This window comes from Dipodomys merriami, unplaced genomic scaffold (assembly GCF_024711535.1).
Source record: "Dipodomys merriami isolate MVZ:Mamm:240054 unplaced genomic scaffold, mDipMer1.0.p SCAF_32, whole genome shotgun sequence".
In the NCBI taxonomy this organism is placed as follows: Eukaryota; Metazoa; Chordata; class Mammalia; order Rodentia; family Heteromyidae; genus Dipodomys; species Dipodomys merriami.
Genome location: NW_027204715.1, coordinates 10,769,089 through 10,795,005, shown reverse-complemented (window position 1 = coordinate 10,795,005; position 25,917 = coordinate 10,769,089). Strand labels below are relative to the sequence as shown.

General features: G+C 50.8%; 1 protein-coding gene across 1 annotated transcript in view; it reads left to right on the top strand.

Annotated features, from left to right (window-relative positions):
- Positions 1-10,544: 10,544 nt before the first annotated feature.
- Positions 10,545-25,917, top strand: part of Retreg1 (reticulophagy regulator 1) — a 115,124-nt gene continuing 99,751 nt past the window's right edge. The window contains exon 1 of the mRNA XM_070042208.1: positions 10,545-10,817. Within this exon, the coding sequence (XP_069898309.1) occupies positions 10,564-10,817 (254 nt within the window). The 5' untranslated portion in view covers positions 10,545-10,563. The remainder of the gene's footprint in view (positions 10,818-25,917) is intronic.

Below are 25,917 nucleotides of genomic sequence, written 5' to 3'. Positions count from 1 at the left end.
CGTCTGAGTGCTCGGCTGTATGATGCCACGTGTATTCTTCCTTCAAGTCTTGTGTTGCAAACTGATTCCAAGTTAATTCAAGTCCGAATATAAAAAAAAAAAAAACCCACCCAAGCCTCCAGAATATATAGTAATGTCTGAAAGGTAGATGGACTGTAGGATTATTTCTTCAAATAGACTTATAATTAAAGCTTAATAAATGTCATATTCCATTAAAAATAAATTATGCATATGGTACTTACTTGGCAAACTCAATAATGCAGAACCTAGCCAAGAATCTGAAGAAGCAAAACTTGGCATCCCGTGAAAAACTAATAACGATCTATGTTTCAGCCTCCACAACGTCAAAATATCTTCTCTTTTATAACATATAGCAAATGCCCTCTTTTCCCACAGAGTAATGACAGCACAAGCTCTGTCATTCCAACCCCTACATCCATCTTTTCCTTAAGTTCCTTCTCCTCCAAACTGTAATGAAAGCTGGGGTACACCTCCAAACCTTCTTAAGGGGGAGCTGACAGCGGCTAGCTCCATTTCCTCGGCCTTAGTGGGAGATGATCTCCCTCTAGCTTCTGCACAATTTCTCTTCCTTTCTCGCTGAAAGTCAGCAGGATCTTTGAGGCAATATTGTTGGACTGTACCGTCCTATTTCATATCTCGGGGACAAAACCAAAATGTAACCATTGTTATTTAAGTTTATATATCAACTCAGACATGGCACCTCATTGTTTGGTCAAAGACTGGGCAGGAAAGAAGACTGTACCTCAAAATATAACCAGAACAAAGTCAGATGCTAGTGGCTCATGCTTGTAATCCTAGCTACTCAGGAGACTGAGAGCCAGAGGATAACACTTTGAAATCATTTTGGGTGGAAAAGGACACAGGATTCCATCTCCAAATAATCAGAAAAAAACTGAGCTAGAGGCATGGCTCAGGTGATGGAGCACCAGCTGTGAGCAAACATGTTGAGTGATAACACAAGGCCCTGAGTTCAAGCGCTGATGCTATCCATCCATCCATCCATACAAGATACCGCTATTCATTAGGTCAGTTTTTCTGGGCTAGAATTTACACTTCTTAATGGCAGAGAACATCCTGATGTCTGTCTTCGTCTTCATATCCTCCTCTCCCTGAATCTTTGACATAGTTCAAACATAATATAACAAGTATGAATTGAAGAGAGAAGCTGCTGTTCCTAGGGGAAATAGAAACCTCTCATTTCTTGTCATTCGAAGGTTTGTCAGCCATCTCTCCCGGGGAAGGAGATCACAGATATGCCACCCAAGCAGGAGCTGTGACCAACTCCTGTCCCTGAGCAGCGCGGGCTCGGGGAAGAGGAAGTCGAAGGAAACGGTCTTTGAAAATGTTCTACAGAACAATGGTTTCCTATTCACTCAGTCTTCTGAAAAACATTTTTTTGTTGTTTGGAAAGTTTCAAACCCACAGAAGAGTTGAAAAAATACGACAACGAGAACCCGGATATTCCTCAAATAGATACAACAGCATTGTGCCACACCTATTTCCTCTCTCTCTCTCTCTCTCTCTCTCTCTCTCTCTCTCTCTCTCTCTCTCTCTCTCTCTCTCTCTCTCTCTCTCACACACACACACACACACACACACACACTTCCTTCATGTTAGGTGATTACAAGTGCATCTTGTCTTGCTCAGAACAAGGACATAAAACTTTTGCCACACGAATTTCCCTATTACCTTCCCGAGCAACGTTGATAGCGGATCTTTTCTTGAGAGAAGCCGCTCAGGGTTCAACCACTGCTTTGGCTGTTTGTCTCTTTATTCTCCTCTTGCTGATACCTGACTGAGAACCTAGGCCAGTGGGCCTACAGAGCGTTACCTTCTAGATTCTTCCTCCACCTGAGGTGGCAAAACTCCATTTAGTTCAAATGTTGTTTGGAGCAAATTTTGGCTGTGTTTCCACCAAGACATCAGCTCAAGCTTCACAAAGCCAGAGGGGTCAGAGCCGGGGAGCCCGTGAAAGGGCTGCAGGTGCAGGCTGGTGCCGGCTGCCCGCAGAGCCCTCCGATGCCTTTGCAATGAGACTGTGCCCACAGCCTCGCCCCACGCCTAACCCAGGCAGGTCACGTGATCCATTCAAGGTTGGTGTCCAAATCAGTGATTTCATTGAGAGGTATTAAATGGTGCTTTTTTAAAAGCTAAGTTTTACACATATTAACCTATAGTTTCATAAAGCAGAGCTCTCTCTCGCTTTCTCTTTGATCCTAATCTATCTATCTATCTATCTATGTCTCCAATGTGATACAGTGATTTATTAGATCCTCAGATCTCTCTTGCTAGGTCAGCGGGACCCTTTCAACCTGGGTTCTTCATCCTCTCTGCGTGGAGTCTGAGCATGCTGCTGCTTCTAGCACGCCAGCTATTTTGAATTCAGACCTAGCATCAGCAGATTCTCTAAGTAGCCCTGGGTCTTCCTGGCAGACAGAAATATTCACAAGCCAGCCCCTGATCCCTAAGCCAGTTTATGGTATAAGGTCATTACTCATGTTAGGTTTTTCCCTGAGGCCAGGGCTACTGTATCAGAACATAGAGAACTCGCATTCAAATCCTGCCACGGAGGGCTCGGCCTTCCCCCGACCCCCAACTCTATGCTCAAACCCTCATTAGCTCCAAGCACAAGAGGTAAAACAAGCCTCAGCACCTGAGTCTGGGGCTTCTTGGTGGAAGCCAGGCTTCTGACCAGACACAGTGGCAGCCAGACAGATAGCTAGATGCACCCCAGGCTGCCAGGCTTTCTTCATGGAACGGGATGGGGGAGGGGAGGAAAGGGGGGCAACTTGCTCATCAAGGAGAAGAACCCTCGTGGTGGCCGGAGGGAAAGCTGGCCAGTTATCAAAGCTTGCACCTGAGGTCAGACTTGTAAGAAACCTAGCTGCGGGCTTTTTAAAAATCATGTCCGTGTTTGAAGATCCTCTACGTGCACAATAAATTAAGGACAGAGTTACTTTTGTACTTTAATGCAGAAAACGACACTTAATTGGTATTTTTAGGTGACAGGTTTTATTTTGGTTAATTGCTTTTATTTTTTAAAAAATTCTTACTATCTTTAAGTGGTTGTATAAAGGCGGTGCCATTTAACAAAGCAGTTTATGCGTACAATGCATCTTGATCACATTTTCATCAAGGACTTAGAAACCTCGGCCTAGAAACCTAGGAGAAATGTTGGCTCACCAAGCTCTCTGCGTAGAGGGCTTTGTAAACACTGTGGTTAGACCACACGTGTCAGCCAGACAGGTTCTCTTTCGAACTTCTTGCTCTGAAGGTAACTTGGTGAAGCTCCATGATTAGACAAGCTTTTCAGTACCTATTGTAGAATTTCTTTCCATACAGTACCAGTCTCCACAGATAGAGCAATCACTGCAACATGACCAGGCAGGGAGTTCAGACTCCCAGGGCAATATTCTACTCCCAGATCTTTACCATGAGGTCTCAGTCATTCCCACAGAAGCCCTGGGAGAAAAAGATGCTCCTGTTAGAAAGACAAAAACAAACAAAATAAAACCCAGAGACTCCAAGTCTTGCTGAAATGCTAAGTAATAGAACAACTATTCTCCATTAGACTCTCAGATGCTTAAGTTTAAAGTATATTTTGTTTCTAAGAATGTTAAAAAGAAAAACATGTTTCTTAGCACCAAAGCAATGCAGTCATTAGCGAGGGACTTCCGAGCATCGCCTCGTCTCCCTAAGAGGTTGGGGCTCCAAGGAGTTCTGAAAGAAGTGTGAGTGCACCGCAAGGTAGCATGGGAAGGGTGTGAAGAGGCGAGAACAAAATGTTTCTGTATCAGCAGCAACAGCACGGGCGAGAGGACTGGCTTAGAGCTGGACTAGAAGACCAAATCTGCAGATCATAGTCTTCGTCTATTTAGATTGGGAGTGTGCTTTAAGAAAGATGCTGGGTGCCTTTGGGTCACGCCTGTAATCCTAACTACTCAAGACACTGGGATCTGAGAATCATGGTTCAAAAACAGCTCAAGCAGCAAAGTCCATGAGACTCTTATCTCCAATGAACCACCAAAATGTTGGAAGTAAAGCTCTGGCTCAAGTGGTAGAACACTAGCCTTGAGCACAAAAGGTCTGGCAGTGCCCAGGCCCTGAGTTCAGTCCCCAGGACCAGCATACACACACACACACACACACACACACACACACACACACACACACAGAAACCACACACACACACACACACACACACACACACACACACACACACACACACACACACACACACACACACACACACACACACAGAAACCCTATTGGGTATTAGGTTAGGGAGTAATACCCAAACTAGACAGCCCAACAGTCTCCACTGTTGGTAGGATGGCTGTCTACCATGTTGGTAGTAGACTGTTTGTTCCTCATAGAATGCTTGTCAAATGTGGAAAGTTCTAGCTTAGACATTCTCATTTTCCTAAGCACAATAGACAAGTCAAAGCCGGGCGCTGGTGGCTCACGCGCCTGTAATCCTAGCTACTCAGGAGGCTGAGATCTGAGGATCGCGGTTCAAAGCCAGCCCGGGCAGGAGAAACCGTGAGACTCCTATCTCCAATAAACCACCAGAAAACCGGAAGTGGCACTGTAGCTCAAGTGGTAGAGCACTTGCCTTGAGCTGAAGAGCTGAGGGACAGCGCCCAGGCCCAGAGTTCAAGCCCCACGACCGACAAAAAAAAAAAAAAAATAGACAAATCAATCCAAAACAGAAACAGTTCATTCCTAGATGAACGAGGCACGTGCTCAGCCTTGGAAAGCAGGTCCAGGAAGCTGGAGTCAGAGAATGTTCTTTATTGCACTTGTTCTGTCGTCCACATTGTATGATGAGCTACTTTCAATCTCTTGGTTCAGTGATGTGAAAATGAGGAAAAGTTCACACTAAAGAGTGAAACAAGGCTGAGAAATGTGGGAGACAGAGATAAGAGAATCACCATGGTTCAAGACCAGGCCAAGAACGAGAAGGAGACTCCATGTCAACCAAGGCTAGGCAGAGTGGCATGCTCCTGGAATGCCAACTACACAGGAAGCCCAACAGCTGGCACAGTGCTGTGTGCCCGTCGGCCGCATGCGCACACGGAAGCACAAGTCGGAGGATTGCATTCCACGCCTGCCTGGGGGAAACTGAGACCCCACCTACACCACAAAAGCTGAGACCTTCCTACAGCACAAAAACTCAGACCCCACCAACACCACAAAAACTGAGACCCTACCTACACCACAAAAACTCAGACCCTACCTAAACCCACAAAAATTGAGACCCTATTTAAACCACAAAAACTGAGACCTACCTAAACCCACAAAAACTGAGACCCTATTTAAACCACAAAAACCAAAATTTAAAAAAAGATAGAAAAGGGGGCTGGAGGTATGGCTCAAATAGTGGAGCACCTAAGTACAATCCCAGGAATAAAAATAAATTAATAGTAACAACAATGTGATACACACACACACACACACACACACACACACACACACACACACAGAGAAAGAGAGAGAGAGAGAGGAGTGTAGAATTGCTTTAATGCAATTAAGATCACACAAAAATTCCATCAGCATGGGACTGAAAAGAGCGAGTGACACGGACACTCTGTACCAACCCCTTTGGTCCCAGGAATGTGAACCTGTGGTAGGATATTAAACCCCATGAAATACTTTTGAAGAAAAAGCAATATCACTGGAACATTTTTTCTTCCCTCTAAAGCTGAGCTTGATTTTTCCTGTGATGCCTTCCTTCTATGGCGAGAGTTAATGATTCATTATTTTCCTGTCCGGTTACAAACTTTCTACCTACTTTTTGTTTTGTTTTTTTTTTCAAGAGAAGCGTGATTGGCCCTTCTACACAGTTTCTCCTGCGTGATGACGTCTTTTGCTGGAGCTGTTCCCTTGAGTCACAGGCTATATTATTTTCTCTCTGCCTTGCTTTATTTTCCTTTGACACAGTCCTAACTTTTTTGTTTTGCTCAGATAATATACTAGCACACACACACACACACACACACACACACACACACACACACACACACACACACACACACAAGCTCACTCTCTTCCAAACATACACCCAGGTCACATTCAGAAGAAAATCTTAAATAGTAAGGTTCCTCACAGGAGGCTTTTTTCAAGTCATAAGTTTTCTTTTTGTTGTTTTGTTTTGGTGCCAGTCCTGGAGCTTGAACTCAGGGCCTACGCTCTGTCCCTTAGCTTTTTTGCTCTACCACTTGAGTCCTATCTCCACATCCAACTTTTTGATGGCGAATTGCAGGTAAGAGTCTCCCAGACTTTTCTGCCTGGGCTAGCTCCAACTGCAATCCTCTGATTTCAGTCTTCTAAGTAGCTTGGGTTACAGGCGTGAGTCACTGGCACCCAGCTACACCACATTTTCCTGAAATTAGGGCGCAGGGTTTATTGCAGCCATCCATAGCCTCCTGTGGTCTTGACATTGAAAAACCTCCCCAAGCATCCCGCCCATCATCAGACAAAGAAAAAACAAGCCCGGCAACACCCACACATGTCTGCACGCCTGCAGCTCCTCCCTTCACAGAAGTTGGGAGTAATGATTAGTGATCAGAGGTGACAAAGACAGATTAGCATAATGAATCCAGCCTGTTCTGCACGTTTCCTCCACAGTAATCTAATGGGAAAGCCAACACTTGACAATGCAGGACTGTTTACAGGGAGATTTATCAGCGAAGGCCGGTACCAAGGTTAGCCATGCACGCAGAGCAACTGAAGCTTGGCTTTTCTGTCTCAGTGGCCAGCGGCTTTTTACTACTTCAACAGATCCGACAGCAATAATTAGAACGGGCAGGAGGCCTGGGGAGAATCTTGCCAACGAGTCTCTGGATGCACTTGACCCTGAACATCTGTCTGTCTGTCCGTCCACTCTGCCCTGCACGTGTAGCTGGCTCCAGCCCCGTGTGTGGAGCACTGATGCTTAGAACATCACAACTCTGTGTGTGCAAGTGCTACACACACACACCAGACGACACCAAGAGGCACGTGCATCTGTGCAAAGCTCCAGGGCCGAGGGGAAGGAGCCACACCCGGGACAGACACAGGGAGCTCTTTGCTCATGACTCTGTGTGTGTGTGTGTGTCTGTGTGTGTAGGGGTGTGTGTGTCTGTGTGTAGGGGTGTGTCTGTGTGTAGGAGGGTGTGTGTGTAGGAGGGTGTGTGTGTCTGTGTGTGTGTCCTGTGTGTGTGTAGGGGTGTGCCTGTGTGTGTAGGTGTGTGTGTCTGTAGGGGTGTGTCTGTGTAGGTGTGTGTGTGTAGGTGTGTGTGTCTGTGTATGTGTGTGTCCTGTGTGTGTAGGGGTGTGTCTGTGTGTAGGGGTGTGTGTCTGTGTGTAGGGGTGTGTCTGTGTATGTAGGTGTGTCTGTATGTGTAGGTGTGTGTGTCTGTGTGTGTATGTCCTGTGTGTGTGTAGGGGTGTGCCTGTGTGTGTGTCTGTAGGGGTGTGTCTGTGTGTAGGGGTGTGTGTCTGTGTGTAGGGGTGTGTCTGTGTATGTAGGTGTGTATGTGTAGTGTGTCTGTGTGTGTGTCTGTGTGTAAGGGTGTGTGTCTGTGTATGTAGGTGTGTCTGTATGTGTAGTGTGTCTGTGTGTGTGTCTGTGTGTAGGGGTGTGTGTCTGTGTGTAGGGGTGTGTCTGTGTATGTAGGTGTGTCTGTATGTGTAGTGTGTCTGTGTGTGTCTGTGTGTAGGGGTGTGTGTCTGTGTATGTAGGTGTGTCTGTATGTGTAGTGTGTCTGTGTGTGTGTGTCTGTGTGTAGGGGTGTGTGTCTGTGTATGTAGGTGTGTATGTGTAGTGTGTCTGTGTGTGTCTGTGTGTAGGGGTGTGTGTCTGTGTATGTAGGTGTGTCTGTATGTGTAGTGTGTGTGTCTGTGTGTAGGGGTGTGTCTGTGTATGTAGGTGTGTCTGTATGTGTAGTGTGTCTGTGTGTGTGTCTGTGTGTAGGGGTGTGTGTCTGTGTATGTAGGTGTGTCTGTATGTGTAGTGTGTCTGTGTGTGTGTGTCTGTGTGTAGGGGTGTGTGTCTGTGTATGTAGGTGTGTCTGTATGTGTAGTGTGTGTGTCTGTGTGTAGGGGTGTGTCTGTGTATGTAGGTGTGTCTGTATGTGTAGTGTGTCTGTGTGTGTGTGTCTGTGTGTAGGGGTGTGTGTCTGTGTATGTAGGTGTGTCTGTATGTGTAGTGTGTCTGTGTGTGTGTCTGTGTGTAGGGGTGTGTGTCTGTGTATGTAGGTCTGTCTGTATGTGTAGTGTGTCTGTGTGTGTGTGTCTGTGTGTAGGGGTGTGTGTCTGTGTATGTAGGTGTGTCTGTATGTGTAGTGTGTCTGTGTGTGTGTGTCTGTGTGTAGGGGTGTGTGTCTGTGTATGTAGGTGTGTCTGTATGTGTAGTGTGTCTGTGTGTGTCTGTGTGTAGGGGTGTGTGTCTGTGTATGTAGGTGTGTATGTGTAGTGTGTCTGTGTGTGTCTGTGTGTAGGGGTGTGTGTCTGTGTATGTAGGTGTGTCTGTATGTGTAGTGTGTCTGTGTGTAGGGGTGTGTGTCTGTGTATGTAGGTGTGTCTGTATGTGTAGTGTGTGTGTCTGTGTGTAGGGGTGTGTCTGTGTATGTAGGTGTGTCTGTATGTGTAGTGTGTCTGTGTGTGTGTGTCTGTGTGTAGGGGTGTGTGTCTGTGTATGTAGGTCTGTCTGTATGTGTAGTGTGTCTGTGTGTGTGTGTCTGTGTGTAGGGGTGTGTGTCTGTGTATGTAGGTCTGTCTGTATGTGTAGTGTGTCTGTGTGTGTGTGTCTGTGTGTAGGGGTGTGTGTCTGTGTATGTAGGTCTGTCTGTATGTGTAGTGTGTCTGTGTGTGTGTGTCTGTGTGTAGGGGTGTGTCTGTGTATGTAGGTGTGTCTGTATGTGTAGTGTGTCTGTGTGTGTGTGTCTGTGTGTAGGGGTGTGTGTCTGTGTATGTAGGTCTGTCTGTATGTGTAGTGTGTCTGTGTGTGTGTGTCTGTGTGTAGGGGTGTGTGTCTGTGTATGTAGGTCTGTCTGTATGTGTAGTGTGTCTGTGTGTGTGTGTCTGTGTGTAGGGGTGTGTCTGTGTATGTAGGTGTGTCTGTATGTGTAGTGTGTCTGTGTGTGTGTGTCTGTGTGTAGGGGTGTGTGTCTGTGTATGTAGGTGTGTCTGTATGTGTAGTGTGTCTGTGTGTGTCTGTGTGTAGGGGTGTGTGTCTGTGTATGTAGGTGTGTATGTGTAGTGTGTCTGTGTGTGTCTGTGTGTAGGGGTGTGTGTCTGTGTATGTAGGTGTGTCTGTGTGTGTGTCTGTGTGTAGGGGTGTGTGTCTGTGTGTAGGGGTGTGTCTGTGTATGTAGGTGTGTCTGTATGTGTAGTGTGTCTGTGTGTGTGAGTGTGCATGAGCCACGACTAGGGCTTGACCTCAGAGCCCGGGTGCTTTCCCACGCCAGGCTGTCAGTCTGTCTGTTGGGTGAGCCGCACTTCTGGCCCCTTGGAGGTTTACTGGAGTTGGAGGTCTCAGCGGACTCGGATGGTGATGCTCAGCTGTCAGCCTCTGGCGGATGGCGGATGACAGGCTGAGGGGGTGAGGTGGGGGTGGGGGTGGGGGCGGGACTCCTCCTCTCGGTGGTAAGGGGGCGGCCACTGAGCTGGCACCGAACTCCAACACGCGAGCCGGGGACACCAGCATGAAAGCAACCATCCTAACACCAGCAGCCGCCGCCCTTGCCCTGCCCGCGCTCACCCGGGCCAGGCGTCGGCGATCCGGGCTCGCCCGCGCCTCCCCGCCGCCCGCGGGCTGAGCCTCCTGCACTGACCTTCCACACCGAGTTCTCCCTTCTGCACACGGCATTCGTACCAGCGCGTGGCTCTCAGGGCGCCAAGGACACCCGCGGCCGTGCAAAGGCCCTGGGGTGCGGAGGGAGGGGGCGCGCAGAGGGGTCCTGGGGGCTGAACCGTGCATCTGGGGCGGGGGGGGGCGGGGAGGCGCCGGGGTGCGGCCTTCAGACCCCCAGGGGCTCCGGATGGGGAAGCGAGGGCCGTACCGCTTATTTTATTCCCAGTCCCGACCCCTTTGGAGAAGGGCAGCGGGGGGAGGGCTCTCCCTGGCCCAGGTGGAAAGAGAGGGGTGCCCTCCCCCGGCCTTGGAAGTGAAAAGAGGGGTGCTCTGTCTCCAGCCCAGGTGTGTGTGGGGGGGAAGGAGGAGGCCCAGGCTCCCCGGGACGCCTTCGCCCCGTCGGCCAGCCCCGCCCCCTGCCCACAGGCCCCGCCCCTCAACCACGCCCACTTCACAAGGCCCCGCCCCATCCACTTGCCGCCGGCCCCGCCCCTCCATCCAGCCCCGCCCCCTTCCCTCCGGCCCCGCCCCTCCGTCCCAGCCCCGCCCACTTCCCGGGGGCGGCGCCCTGCCGCGGGCCCGGTGACGTCACAAGGCTCCGGCCGCCGGCGCCCCGCCGTGCGCACCCTGCGCCGGGACCCGCCGCGCGTCCCCGTCCCCGTCCCCGTCCCTGTCCCCGTCCCCGCCTGCGAACCGCGCGGAAGATGGCGAGCCCGGCGCCGGGGGAGCGCGCCCGGGAAGGATGCCCGGCCCGGGGGCCCGAGGCGGCGGCGGCGGAGGCGGAGGGGGCGCGCGGGGCGCCGCCGGTGGACGAGGCCGCGGGCCGCGCGGCCGCCGCGCTGAGCCGGCTGCTCGGGGAGCCGGGGCTGTGGCTGGGCGGCCGCGCCGTGGAGCTCCTGAGCTGGCGGAGGCCGCTGCGCAGCCTGCTCGGCTTCCTCGGGGCCAACTTGCTGTTCTGGTGAGAGCGGGGCGGGCGCGGGGCGGGCGCGGGGCGGGCGCGGGGCGGGCGGGGACCGCCACCCGGCCCCGCTCCTCGGGCCACCTGTCTCCCCCAGGTCGAGACCCCACGTCAACTTCCCTGCGCGCGCCTCCCCACCCCGCGGGGGCCCGGGCGCTTCCCGGCCTCGGCCGCGGGCCCCGCTCCCCCCCCCCCCCCGCCCCGTCCCGGCGTGCGGCGCCCGGGGCTCGGACCCGCGTCCGCTCCCGCAGCCCGGAGGTCCCGCTGCCGCCGCCGCGCCGCCGGCCCTCCGCGCCTGGCGCCCTCGCTGCTCAGGATCTGAGATCCCGAGGATGGCGGTTCAAAGCCAGCCCGGGCAGGAAAGGGCCCGCGACCGACGCCGGGAGCGAGCGAGCGAGGGAGGGAAACTAACGAGACCACGCAGCCGCTCCGCCGGGCCCGGCACGCCCCCCCCCCCCCGTTCGCTTCGCCGCGTGTGGGTCCCCGGGGCGAAAACGGGAGATGAGCGAACAGGTGGACGGTGCGCCTCGCCCGCCCCCTCCTGGGTGTGCAGGGCGTGCGTGTGCGTGCGTGCGAGTGAGTGTGTCAACACGGGCGCACTGCCCGGCAGAGTCCGCGGAGCATAAATAACTACATCAGGGTGTTTGTTCTCGGGACCCCGGTCCCACAGGTGTGGCCCCCGTCAACAGATGCTCCTCCGGGGCGGGGAGTCTGGAGCGGGGAGCGGGGAGCGCGTGGCCCGCGCCCGGGGATGCGGGGAGCGGGGAGCGGGGAGTCGGGAGCGGGGAGCGGGGAGTCGGGAGCGGGGAGCGGGGAGCGCGTGGCCCGCGCCCGGGGATGCGGGGAGCGGGGAGCGGGGAGCGCGTGGCCCGCGCCCGGGGATGCGGGGAGCGGGGAGCGGGGAGTCGGGAGCGGGGAGCCGGGAGCGGGGAGCGGGGAGCGGGGAGCGCGTGGCCCGCGCCCGGGGATGCGGGGAGCGGGGAGCGGGGAGTCGGGAGCGGGGAGCGGGGAGCGCGTGGCCCGCGCCCGGGGATGCGGGGAGCGGGGAGCCGGGAGCCGGGAGCGGGGAGCGGGGAGCGCGTGGCCCGCGCCCGGGGATGCGGGGAGCGGGGAGCGGGGAGCCGGGAGCCGGGAGCCGGTGGCCCGCGCCCGGGGATGCGGGGCGGGGCGTGCGCCGGTGTGAAGGGCAGGGCCCCCTCCTCCACCCCGAGCACCCTCCTCACAGCCAGACCTCGGTGCGGAGCCGGGGCTTCCCGGGCAGACACTGCACGCGCGCACGCGCACACACATGCACGCGCACACGCACCGTCACCCTCGCCATCCCCTGTCGCTGGTCCAGATGAGCGCGGCGCACCCGCGTGCAGCCCTCCGCCCGCCCGTGCTAGTTCGGGGCTTTCTCCCGACACAAGCTGGGCCCGTGGGGTTCCCGGACTGTCCGCTGGGGTAGCGTGGGCGCCCCTGGGATTTGCCTGCTTCTCCCTCTCTTCCCGGCTGTGAAGTCACTGCAGTTCTTTCTCCCAGGAGCGTGTGTGTGTGTGTGTGTGTGTGTGTGTGTGTGTGTGTGTGTGTGTGTGTGTGTGTGTGTGTGTGTGTGTGTGTGTACGTGCGGGGCTGTCTCCTTACTACCGAGGTGTGCAGCTGTCTTGTTTTGATTGTTAAATCTTGTTTATTTAGGAAAGGAAGCTAGTAAATCCCCGCCGTTGAGGAGTGCGAGGGGCAGAAATGTCAACACTTTGTCCTGAAAAGCCTCCTCCCGGGCCAGGCTCGGGCCAGTCCCTCCCACAGGCCAGCAGTGCATCTTTCCACAGAGGTGGTGTCTCCACACGGGAAATACTGCATGCAGACAGTGGAACGAGTGGATCGGCTGTTCTCTTTTGAGTACACCAATGTGTTCACTTCGTTTATTTTTTCCTCTGATGCACATACTTCCTTTGTAAGACTATCTCAGGTTATTTAACCTGAATCCTCAGGAGATCCTGAGTACTTTTCAAGCTTAGGTAAGGTAAAGGAGTTAGCTCAGTGGGAGAGGGCTTGCCTAGCCAGGGCAAAGCCCTAATTCAGTCCTCAGCACCAGAAAAAAAGTTAAAAAGACCAAAAGGCACCGTGATTCACTTCTGTCCTTATTGTCTGTTGATATATAATCTTTGACTACTTTTTATGAGGTTAGATAGATTAATGAGGTCATTTTTTGATTGTTGATCTTTTTCCATTAAGAACTTTAGCCTAATCTCTGTAATATGAATTGCAAACATTTTTTTCTGTGTTATAGCTTTTAAACAACTTGTATTGAAACTTTTTTTTGCATAAAATGGAAAGGGATATCTAATATTAATCAGAGGGCATTGTCAGCTCCTGGTTTAATGGCTGATTCTGAAGGAGAGGTAAACTGACCAGGTATTATTTGCTGTTTCCTTTGCTTGCATATCTGCATTCCACGCATGCATTTGCTTTCACAGAAAGATAACAGTTCTGCTCTTCAAATTCTGAAGTACCTTTTTGCTTTTGTATTGTAATGCATTGGAGTTTATGAATCATCTATTACTGTCATAAAATTTGGAAAATTTCCCTCCATTATTTGTCTCTGTGGGGTTAAAATGATTTTGGGGCTTTTGAGGTATGTTTTGTTCTGTTTCTTGCAGAGTATATTTCTTTTCAGTTGATTGTAAATGATATGACACTTTAATTTTCTATGTGGCAATACCTCTAAAGCTGGTATTTTCTGTGATAAACTAAAGACCCATGTTAGAAATATGAAATATCTAAATCTTACCTATTTTAGCTGCTGTTATTTCTTCTTTGTGGAAATTAACTTCTTTTTGATGGGATTGGGCTTGACCTGAGGCCCATAAATGTACTAGGCAGGTGTTCTACCACTTGAACCACACCTCCAGCCCTCTTTTTTTGCTTTATTTTTTTTCAAGATAGGGTTTCTTATTTTTGTCTAGAGTTGCCGCTAACTGTGATCATCTTACCTACACCTCCTATGTATAGCTGGAATTACAGGTATGTACTACCACGCCTCACCTGTAATTGGCATTTTAAACATAATTTTTGAATGATTTAATGCCTGGTATTAGCAATCTCTTGCAAGATTTTTAATTTGCCTCAGATGTTTGGACATGTATCACCTGCTTGTAATTTGTAACATTTTAGTGCTGTATGCTAAGATGACAGAAATTGAGACATGCTCACAACAAAAGGTTGTACCTCTACTCTCTGTATTCAGCATGGGTGGTGGAAGATTCTGGAAAGGATAGTTCATTTTGGTGTATTACAGAGGGAGCAGTGGCATTGTGGGTGAGAGAGTTTGTGAAGTCATGGTGAGGACCTAGACCTGGATGGACAGGAACGATTTGAGTAGCTCTCTGGCATACTGTCAGCGTCTATCCAGCCACAGGGATGAATTGAACAAATTAATAGCATTTTGTAGGCACACTTAGTATTTAACTGCGACACAAGCAAACAGCCTGGTTGGTGACAGAATGGAGATGGGGACTGGGGTGTCTGCGAGGACATATTTGGGGCCGGCGCTTGTTCAAATGCTCCGCTCAGTCATTTGGGCTAGATTTTCTATAGGTAATGGGACCTGTACACATGAGCATCAGCTCTTTACTGGAACAAGTATACCCACGGAATACTGCACAAGCGTGGAGATAGGCAGAGCCATGGGCAGCAGCCTGGATGCAGTTTACAAGAGTAATGCGGGACACATATGTACCGAATGATTGGTGTGTGTGTGTGTGTGTGTGTGTGTGTGTGTGTGTGTGTGTGTGTGTGTGTGTGTGTGTGTGTGTGTGTGTGTGTGTGTGTGTGTGAGAGAGTGTGTGTGTGTGTGTGTGTGTGTGTGTCAATAGGGCCTTTGCAGAATGATTCCATTTAAACCCAAGTTTTAAAATATGTAAAATGAATCAGAATTGGTTAGGGATCCACTCATAGGAGGTAAAACTGCCAGGAAAATGTCACAGACCTGAATGAGAGGCACACATACAAATATCTTCCCCTCTTGCAATTGATAAATACAAAAATATAAAAAATGCAAAAACAAGAAAACCCCAATGGATACGCACTTAGAGCTCATTATATGGACTGTGTATAGTTGTGGTCTCAGAAATCAGACTTTCCACATGCGAGCTTTTCCACATGAGAGCTTTTCCACATGAGAGCTCAGTTTGAGGCTGGGCAGGCCATCAATCCATACTGTTTCATTGAATGCTCAGTTTACCCAAGTGGACTTTCTTTTCTTCCCCTCCCTTCCCCTCCCCTCCCCTCTCCTCCCTTCCCCTCCCTCTGCCCCTCTCCCTCCCTTCTCTCAGCGTTACTGAAGTTTGAACTCAGGGCCTTGTACCTGCTAGCCAGATGATTTACTACTTGAGCTGTACATCCAGCCCTGTTTTGCTTTTGATATATTCTGAATACTTTGCGTTTTTGCCCCACATTGGCTTCCAACTACAATCCCCCTAACTGCTGCCTCCCAAGTGGTTGGATTATAGAAGGGAACCACTGTGCCTTACCAATTTTTGTTTACTAAAAAACTAACGAGCATGGCCTTACAGTTAAAATATTCCAAAATTTAAAAATAGGGTAAATATTTTGAGAGACCATGCCTGTCCCTGGCCTCCTAGCTTCCTTCCATGGACAACCAACGTTACAATTTTAAGCCCAAAGTGAAATGAGCCCAATAAGACAGAAAAATAATAGTTTTTTCCTTTTTTTTTTTTTTTTTAAAGAATCAGCCTTTTGTGGTTTATTGTCAATGAAATATACACATCTTGGTGGACAGCCGAGTGTGTATATGGTATAATCACAGAGGCAAGCAAGGTCTGGGATACTCATCAGCCCAGGAGGGTGCTTTGCTCCTTGTTGGCGTTCTCCTCCTGGAGCCTGCTCTGCTGTTGGAAACAACCGGGGCACGTATCTTGGTACGAAGTGTAGGTTTGGGGAAGGGAAGGGACAAGCTGTCGTCTAAGTGGTGGATGGCATAACTTGGCTCCCTTGAGTGAGCAAGGAATGACCGAAGGCCACCATGTGTGCCGCCTTGCTGGCTGTGAGCTCAGGTTCGACGGTCCCTCTTCTGGGTCATTCTGCTTCTGCAGCTTGGACAGCTACTCTGATGTGATGGAGTTTTGAACTCATTGTTGGTGGCCACACATCTAGAAAACTCCATGCACACAGGCCCCATGTTCACATAATCCTCTGTTTCCAGAACTTTTGCAGCTCAGTCGGTTTTGCCCGCGGTGACTTCAGGGCCTGCCTGGCGGGAGACGCTGGGCCTTCTGACTCTCCAGGGATCTCAGGCCGGGCACTGCAGTCTGAGGCCAACTCGACCCACCAGGAATCCTTGCAGTCTTCTGCCCACAGGACCAGCTTGGCTATGGCGTCTGGGACCCCTTCTCCTTCGGCTCCGATGCCCTTCTCACCTGGGACACAGCAGCGCTCCTCAGCGTGTGCCATTGGCCTCACCTGCTTGCTTGTTTATCTTAAAAAAATAACTGCCCCAGATTATCTGGGCACAGTGGCTCACATTTGGATGAGAGATACAAGTTCTCAGGCCCTGGCCCACACCCCACACCTCACATCCACGCCCCAGGAAGTTGTGGAGCTGGGACCTGGACATGGGGCTCTCCCAGCCTGCAGGTGGTTTGATGCACACACACGCACACGTCTCGCACACGTCTCGCAGTCACCGTGTCTGCACTGGCACCGCCTGCGGTGGTGAGCACTCTCCAGAACTCTGTGTTTCCTTCCACTGCCAGACACAGCTCACGCAAGGCACCATTTTATGTTGGGCTAAGATCATCTCGTCGTGATCTCTGTGGCTGCCCCCAGCATCCAGGTTCCACTTGGGGCAATCCTTCATTGACTTCAAGATTTGTTCTGTTCTCTGTCCCAGCTGACTCTTCTTTTCCCAAACCCCGGCAGCCGTCTCCAGACCTATCCCAAGACAAGTCTTCTCCATTCCAGGGCACAGTCCCTCCCACAGCCCCGTTATTACTGCCTGACTGAACTCCTCAAACCATAGCCTCTGCAGGAAACCAAACCTCTAGTATTCCAACAGTAATTACACCAGTCACTCTAAGAGATGTTCTGACATTCAGAACTTCACTCAAACCAAATAGCAACCCAGTAATGTATTCACTGTCCTCATCTTATGCAGAGGGAAACTGAGGCCCTTAGAAGTTAATTGAACTACCAAGAGTGGCTCCAGCCAGTACTGTTCAACAAAACATTTGTCATGGTGGAACACCTTCTCTTTGCCCTGTTTATTCAGTAGGCAGAGGGTTCTTGTGGCTGAGCGTGTAACATGGGGCAGGTGTGGCTCAGCGAGTGCATTTCACTGTCAGACGCCACTGTGGTGGTCAGCACAGCGCTGGCTGGGAGGCCTGGGGTGGCCATGCATTCATGCGGTTTTCCCTGTGTACCAGGAGACAGTTGAATCACAGAATCACACTTAATGATTGCAGCATAGAATGAAGAGAGTTGTGTTGGGAGAGTATGGCTCCATTCAGAGGGGTCTGTCTGCTCTGTGAGCCACTCCAGTCTAAGTTCCTTGTCTTGTCTCTAGTCCATCTGGGTACTCACTGGCTTCAGCGCAGCTCTGGTCAGAGTGGCGCAGCCTGGAGCAGGGAGCAGCAGAGGTCCGTGGTCCACGCCCACTGCCGAGCGCGCACGCGCCCCTGGGTGGAGTTGTGGCTGCGCAGTGAAGGAGGGAGATGCGTCGTGGCTCTTCCTGCATGTCATAGTCTCCAGGACTTTACAGCGCAGGGCGAAGCTGAGAGTGGGGCGCTCCCTTCACGTCCATGAAAGCTGCGTGCGGTCTATTTTATAGGCTTAGGAAGCGACATTTTTGTAAATGTGACAAATGGAGGATGAGCTCTGGATGGCTCACCTGACTCACAGAGGATTGATTTGGGGAGTAGAGAATTACTCTGGGGTTCCTGGAGTGGCAGAGATCTGGAAGGAAGTCGTTGAGAAGGATGGGATGAACTGAGTGAACGAGACAAGACAGTGGGGCTGGCTGGAAGGCTTGCGGAATAGAGAGGACTCAGCTCATGGAAAAGAGCCTGGAGCATTGCACTAGGCGCCCTCAGCAAGCATGTCTGCAACAGTGGCCTCCTGTCGCTGTGGGCGTCGTGGCTCTTGGTGAGCCTTCATGTGAGGCTTGCTGTAGGATCTCGGTTTTCCTCTCAGATCTCCATCCTTAGCACCAGCAGACGCTGGTTGGCTTTCTTGCTCAGAAAGATGCTCATTGTTGAAGCTCCGGGGGTTGTCCCCAGGCTGCGAGCCCCGGGGCCAGCGCTCAGCTGCAGTCATGGATGTGCTGAGTGATAACTACCTCATCTTCTTGCCATTCTGCTCTTTATGTTTTGTCCTGTTACTGGGTATGCATGTTCTTAAGCTGTCTGATGAATCCAAATAAGTGTAAATAAACGAAGTATGGCGAGATTCGTAGCTGTTGGGAAGATAATGATGACTAAGACACAGTCTGATCCCTGGGGAGGCAAGTTAATAAGTGAATAATTTTAGTACAGATTATGGGTGGAGTAACAGATTTTCACCCAGAAGACCCAGAGAGGCAGTGAACGAGAGGTGCCGTGGTTTGATAGTTCATCCTCACATTTGAGCTAATGGAATTTGCAAGTGGGGCCTGAGGAAGGAATTTAAGACAAGCTGAAGTCATGCGAGTGAGACCACCATGAAGTGCGTTACTAAGAAGAGAAGGAGCCCAGGACCTGCACACGTGCTCCGGCTCGCTGTGAGACCGGGTGCCATGTTGTGATAGAGTGGAAACCCCCATCGGACAATGGCGCAGTGAGCTTGGATTTCCAGCCTCCAGAGCTGTATGCTGCATGCACCTTTGTTCTTTATGAGCCAACAAATCTGTGGAATTCTCTTATAGCAATAGAAGATGGATCAAATGAGGGAAAAGAGGATTGAGGAGACAAGATGGTCAGTATGCAAAAAGAAGTGATTATATACATAAGAAGTCATTGTTGTATACTTGTACTCAGTCAATTTATGGAAGCATGGATTGGGTACATTTTAGCATTCATCAATTTCTTTTTTTTTTTTTTCCCAGAGCTGAGGACCAAACCCAGGGCCTTGCGCTCTGCAGGTGGGCGCCCTTCGATGAGCTAAACTCCTAATCCCTATCAATTTCTTTATATGTAGAGACAGACAGAGACAGAGATAGGAAGAAGAGAAGGAAGGTGGTTTATGAGCTAGGAGAACATTCCAGAGGTGAGGTTACAAAGGAACTGGTTGAGACTGGTTTGTGATGAGGTTACTACTACTGGACCACGCTAAGGAATTTGGACTGCATGAATGGAACAGTGGCCCCTTGGGACCTTGGTGGCCCTGATCTACTGTGGGGAGCTGTTGGGAGGAGGAACCTCCAGACACTGCTTCTGTAGCTCTTGGATATCTCAACTGTAACTAAGCAACTACTGTTACTGATAGAGCTACTCAGTTTAGGCGTTTTTGTTCCTTCTATGATACCAGAGATGGAACCCAGGGGTCCTGTGTATGCTGGGCCAGCACTGTACACTGAGCTACACCCAGCCTGGTATTTTTGTTATATATAGCCCAAACTGTCTAGGACATTCTCTCTGAGAAATGCCCCAGTTTGAATGTTAGGAGCTGCATGGGGGCTGCGTCATTGTGCTCCCTCTGTAGTCTGACCTGTCCCTCATCCTGTTCCCTCATTCCTGGAGAGGTGGGTGTGCTGAGGACAGTGGGATTGGCGGGGAAGGGAGGGGTAAGATGTAAGAGCAGCGTGTGGGGAGGGGCGGCTGGGGGCACCTGTTCCCTGACACTGCGGAAGAGGGGGAGGGTAAATCAGGTACCTGCAGGGATTAGACGTGACTCTTGACAAGGCCCATCAGCAAAGCATAAATAACTTGGGGGGAAGCGGAGGACACTCTTTCCTTGGCTTTATTTATACTTGGCCCCCTTTTTTGGGGGGGGCAAGTATGGGGCTCAAACTCAGGGCCTGGGCACTGTCCCTTAGCTTTTTCACTCAAAGCTAGCACTTTATTTACCCCTTGAGCCACAGCTCTACTTCTGGCTTTTTGGTGGTTAATTGGGGATGAGAGCCTCTGACACTTTCTGCCCAGGCTGTCTGGATCCTGATCCTCAGAGCTCAGCCTCCTGAGCAGCTAGGATTACTGGTGGGGTGCCTGGCTTGGCATTGTTTTTCTTATCAGTGAAAATATGTTGGATCAGATTCCTGTGTGCTCCTTTTGTCCTTAGACATGGTTTTTCAAGAATTCCTGTCCCCTTCCCCTTCTACTCCCTCTCCCCTTCCCCTTCCACTCCCCTCCCCTTCCCTTCCTCTTCCCTTCCCCTTCCACTCCCCTCCCCTTCCCTTCCTCTTCCCTTCCCCTTCTCCTCTCCTCACCCTTTCTTTCCTTTCCCTTCCCCATCCTCTTTCCTTCCTTTCCCTTCCTCTTCCTCTTTTCCTTCCCCTTCCTCTTTTCTTCCCCCTCCCCCTCCTTCTCCCCCTCCCCTCTCCTCTCCTTCCCTCCTCTCTCCTCTCTTCCCCTCCCCTCCCTTTTCTTTCCTATTCTACTGCAGAGTCATACCTTTTTACACTCCTTATTTTTTGAGCCGGGGTCTTGCTCCGCACCCAGATCAGCACCTAGACTGTGATTCTTCTATATTGTGTTCCTCACAGTAGCGGGAATGACCACGTGTGCCATAATGCCCAGCTTTGCTTGCCATGAAGTTCATGAGCTTTTCTGCCCATGCTGGCCTTGAACAGTGATGCTCTCCATCTCAGCCTCCCAAATGGTTAGGACTATAGTCTGAGTCCACCACTTCCTGACACATGGTATATTTTTTAGTGGAATAGTGCTAAGTTTAGTATTTTGACCACTCTATTGTGTTAGGTTAACACTTAGTATCTTATGGGGAATTTCTCATTGCTGAAGTTAAAATGATTGCATGAAATCCATGTGTCATTCTAGATATGCCTGTAGAAGCATGTAGTTCTTAGGATTTGCAAAGATTCTGCCACGTCGTGTTATGCAGTGCACCTTATCCTGTGTAGCTCAAGGTTGCTCAGAGAGATTTTTCTGTCTGGGATGCAGTTAGCAATGCCCAAGTGGAGACACACTGAGTGAGGTGGGGCTGCTTCTAAAGCCCTTTGTGGTAACCTTCGAGTCGGGAGAGAGAGCTCGAGCTTGTGCTGCAGCCTCTTCTCAGTCAGAGCAAACCTTTCGTGTGGAAGATGAGATCAGATGGTGCACGTGGCCCGTGTTTTGTGCTCTTGCCAGTTACCTTTCCTGATTCCTCTGGTGGCCGTTGATAGCAGCAAGAAGCATTTGCTGAGCTCTACTTAGCAGGGCACTTGGTAGTCTCAAGCAGCAAGGTGTCTTTGCCCTGTTGACAAAAGGTGTATTGAGGCTTAGGTTTAAGTAACTTGCCCCCAAATAACAGAAGCCAGGCATGGTGGCTCAGACCTATAATACTTAGGAAGCCATAAGTAGGAGAATTGTAGTCCAAGGTAGCCTGGACACAAATGGAAGATCCTATTGGAAAAGTAATGAAAACAAAAAGGGCTGGGGTGTGGCTTAAGTGGCCGAGCACCTGCGTAAGAGGTGTACAAAGCAGAAGAAGTAGAGGAGGAAGAGAGGAAGATGAAGAAAAGGAGTGGGAGAAAGAAAAGGAGGAGGAGGAGGGGGGAAAGAAGGGGGAGAAGGAAGAGGGAAAGGGAGGAGGAGGAGGAGGGGGGAAGAAGGGGGAGGAGGAGAAAGAGGAGGAGAGGGGAAGAAAGGAAGGAAGGAAGGAAGGAAGGAAGCAAGGAAGGAAGGAAGGAAGCAAGGAAGGAAGGAAGATAGGTTATAGGTTGGTCCAGTAACTGGACTGCAGGGCAGCTCTCTGTCTTCTCACCTCTGTCTCTGAGGACAAAGTCCACTTTTCAAATGGAAAACCTCAGCTGTCTCCCACATTCTCCATCTGCCTTTAGAGAAGGAAGCTCATAGATTTTTTTGAGTAAAATTTCCACAGCAACCCCAGTGGCTTCATTCCTACCCAGCAACCTTTGTTTTCCATTTTAGGCATTAATTATCTAGACTGGGTGTGCCTTTCTAAGTTGTCAAGTGACCTAGTTTCATCATATTTCACTTCCTTTTTACATTTGTCCTTTTGACCCAAGGCTGGCTTTTTCTGGCCAGGTAAGGTACCACGGGGACTGCCCCCCCCCCCCCCCCCCCGCAGGCTCCATGGCTGTGAGGAATGGGTGCTGGCAGTGGGTGGAGCTGGCTGCTGGCTGGGGGGCAGATGCTTTTACTGGAGGAGCACAAAGCATGGCAGGAGAGGAGTCACTTGCTTGGCTCATGCTGCCAAGACCACAGGCTGTTTTTGGCTTCTGTGCTCCTAAATCTTCTCCCTCTTGCTTCCAGGGCCTGCCATCTTCCCACCCTCTTCTCTCAGCAGGCTCGCCCCCAGCCAGGTGGGTCCTCTCTAGTCTTAGCTGTTGTCCCCTTGCTGCTGCTGTAGCAGATTACTTGGGTCTGGGTGATGGATCATGAACAGAGATGTGTTGGCTCGTGTTCTGGAGGCTGGCGTCACGCAGTGTCTGCCAGGGACCTCCCTTTCTGCTGTGTCAGCGCATGGGAGAAGGCATACAGGCAAAGAGGGATGGGAGCAGCCAGAAGGGGGGCCCCACTCCATGACAAAGCCAGTCTCCTGGGAAATAGGCCACTCCCCAGAAAGCATGACTGTCCTGCCGCCTGAAAGTGATCACCGTGTGTGTGAAATCACCATGGCTGTGAACACGTCTGAGTGAGTAGAATACCACCACGCTTACATCTCTGTTCTTGTACTACTTTATTTTTGCTGTGACTTTTAGTATTATTTTTTCTCCTGGGTGAGCTTTTGACTCTCCAGGATGCCTGGAAATGTCATGCGGGAACAAATGTCTGTGGGATACATCAGGTCCATTTCTGTGCCTCCTCCGTGCCCCTCCCCCGGCCCAGAGCCAGCGCTGCAGGCCCTCATCCTCCCGGTTGAGTCTGGTGTGATCGTCCTGGACATCCATTTCATTCTGCTTCCTCCTCTCCTGTTGGGAGCCTCTTCCTGAATCCAGGCTAAAACGGGGTCAGGAGAAAGATTCTTGCTGGGAGGGGTGTGCTTGGTCAGGTTGGGTGAAAGGCATATGGCCTCTGGGTGGCCGTCTCCCCCACTCCCCCCTGTGGCTTCCACTTGTACGTCCCCAGCACCACCATGCACACAGTAGGTGCGCAGCCTCTGGTCCATTTCCTCCGGAGTCCCATGCCTGTGGGGAGGGAAGGCATGCCTCCCTCTGCTCCCTTCCTGGATAAGGGTCATTTCTGCAACCTTCCGTTTTGCTCTTCCTCGGATGCTGACTTGACTGATCTGAGAAACTTTGTCCAATGCCAGCATAAGGCTTTGTAGATTATAACTTTAAAAAAAAATTGGTTTGCCAGGTGCTGGTGGCTCACGCCTGTAATCTTAGCTACTCAGGAGGTTGAGATATGAGGATCACAGTTCAAAGCCAATCTGAACAGGAAAGTTCTTGAGACTCTTTATCTCTAAACACCAGAAAACTGAAACCAGAAGCGGAGCTGAGGCTTGTGGCTCAAAGTGATAGTTCAGGGACAGCGCTTAGGCCCTGAGTTCAGGCCCCATGACTGACCAAAAAGAAAAAGAAAATTGGCTTGATTGTCAGTTGTCATTGACTTGTTCATATCAAGATTTTGGAATGTTCACAAAGTAGAACTATTCACACATAAACTATATTTGGCTCTACCTCATCTTCTTGGTGTAGGAATGGTATTTTATACAACACATTAGTTTATTTGTAAAATTGTAGAAGAAAAACTAAACAAACATGATTTGGTGCTTGAAGGGCCCTAACTTCAACTCAAGTCCTAAGGACCTTCCGGCCCTCAGGGGTGGCATGGAACTCTAGGCGTCACTTGGATCAGATGACTCGGTGGGGCAGGGTCTCCAACTACCACAGGCTGACAAGATAGTTCTGCTCCCTCTTGCAACCTTAGATCCACCAGACTGTGGACCTTGGCATGGAAAGTTCCTTGAAAGATGGCAAGTGGAGTAGCCATTGGGTCTGAGGAGCCTGAGGAACGTGCCCTGCTGGTACCACAGGAACAGAAGGCCCAATAAAAGGGGGTCTTCAGGGGGTCACACTGTAGGTAAGTAGGACTGACGAGTGAAAGTGAGAAGGGCCATCGAGGTGTAGGAGTAGCATGGGGTGAATGGCAATGAGGGACAATGGTGACCTTTCCATGGTTCACACCACGAGCCAGGACCCAGTGGGGACCTGGCAGGTGGCAGGCATCATACTAGATCCTGAAGATGTATTTCTCCCTCCTTGACCCCACCCTCTGGAGAAGAAACTCAGGTAAAAGAGACCTTCTAGAATGTTCTCAGTGCCAGCCAAGGTATGTAGGAGGGGAAGCAATCATGAAAGACTAGAGGAAGTCACACTTTAGCAGAGACCTAAAGGGCCAGCACGAGGTGGCTGTGCTCAGACCAGAGGAAAGGAAGGGCATCTGTGGGCAGACGGGATGCTGAGGGGTGGGGGAGGAAAGGAGGCACAAAAGTTGGCCGTGAAGGTCCTCTGCGGAGACAAGGCGTTGGGCTGGGTCCTGAGCACAGCTCGGAGCAGCGTCTGCCCCGGCCCCTCTCGTGTAGTTCCTGACCCCTGGAGAAAGCCAGCTGCACCTGGATGTTGCCAGGGGACGGGGAGGGGAGGCAGCACAGACCCAAGGGGCTGGGGCATGGTTCAAGGGCGCTGCTCAAGGGCGAGGACCCCTTTGAGATGGAGGAGCCCGCAGGGCGTGGTGCGCCACCTCTGACCTTCCGTGATAGGTTTGCTAAAGAAAATGCTCAGTGGCATGAGGAGCAGTGCTGTGTTGGCGATGATTCTGGAGTGCGGACGGCAGGGAGGAAGTCTGTAGGGATCTCCAGCTTTTCCACAGAGATGCATCCGTCACACTTGCCCAACGTGACCCTGAGTGTGAGAGGCCACCAGGCAGGTACGCAGTCCTCCCACTGGGGGGACTTGGGATGTTCCAAGTGTCCAACTAAGGCTGAGGCCTGTGAGAGGCCCCAGAGCTCAAGCATAGAGAGGCTGCATCGCCTTTTATGGCCTCATATTAGGACTCATCAAATCTGTGAGGATTTTTAGCCCAAATGTTGAAGACGCATGCCAAACCATTAAATAGTAATAATGTTAAGATTAACAACCAATTTGCTGAGGGGTGAGCTTATGCCAGATTTTTTTCTTTTTTCTTTTATTATTATGAAAGGTGATGTGCAAGAGGGGTTACAGTTACATAAGTCTGGTAACGAGTACATTTCTGGGTGCTGGTGGCTCCTGCCTGTATCCTAGCTTCTCAGGAAGGATGAGATCTGCGGATCTGAGGAAGCCTACCTGGGTAGGAAAGTCTATGAGATTCTGTCTCCAATTAGTCACAGAAAAAGCCGAAAGTAGCACTGTGGCTTAAGTAGAGCGCTAGCCACGAGCAAAAAGGAGTTCAGGGACAGCACCCGAGCCCAGATTTCAAGCCCTAGGCCCAGCCCCTCTTCCCCCGAAAAAAAAGTGTTTCTTTTTGGACAAACAAGAGAAGGGCTGATCCTTCCCTTGCTCTTGCCCAGTTTTTTTCCCCTCCTGTCACCATCTACAAGTTTTGTAGTTCCTTTTTAACATAGTGTCTAGTGCGTACCACTGCTGCATCATGCCTAGTGTTTTGATCAGCCCCTTATATAGTATAACAGCTGGATGAGGAGGTAGGCATCAATACCCATTCCCATTTTACAGAGGACAGCGGGACCAGAGCTGTTTAGTGACTGGAGACAATAGACAGGTCTCATGGCTGAGGCTAGTTAGTTGGTGGGTAGAGACTGCCTAGTTTCCCCTTGACTGACGCACTATTTTGTCCATTAATTGAACTCCCAACTACTTGTTAATGTTCTTGGATGTTGCTAAGTGGAGAATGCATTTCACTGTAGTTGAGCTGTTTTATTTTAGTTACCTTACATTAGCGATACAAGTTGGGATTTCATTGTGATGTTTCCACACATGTATATAGTGTATTCAATTCATTTCCTTACC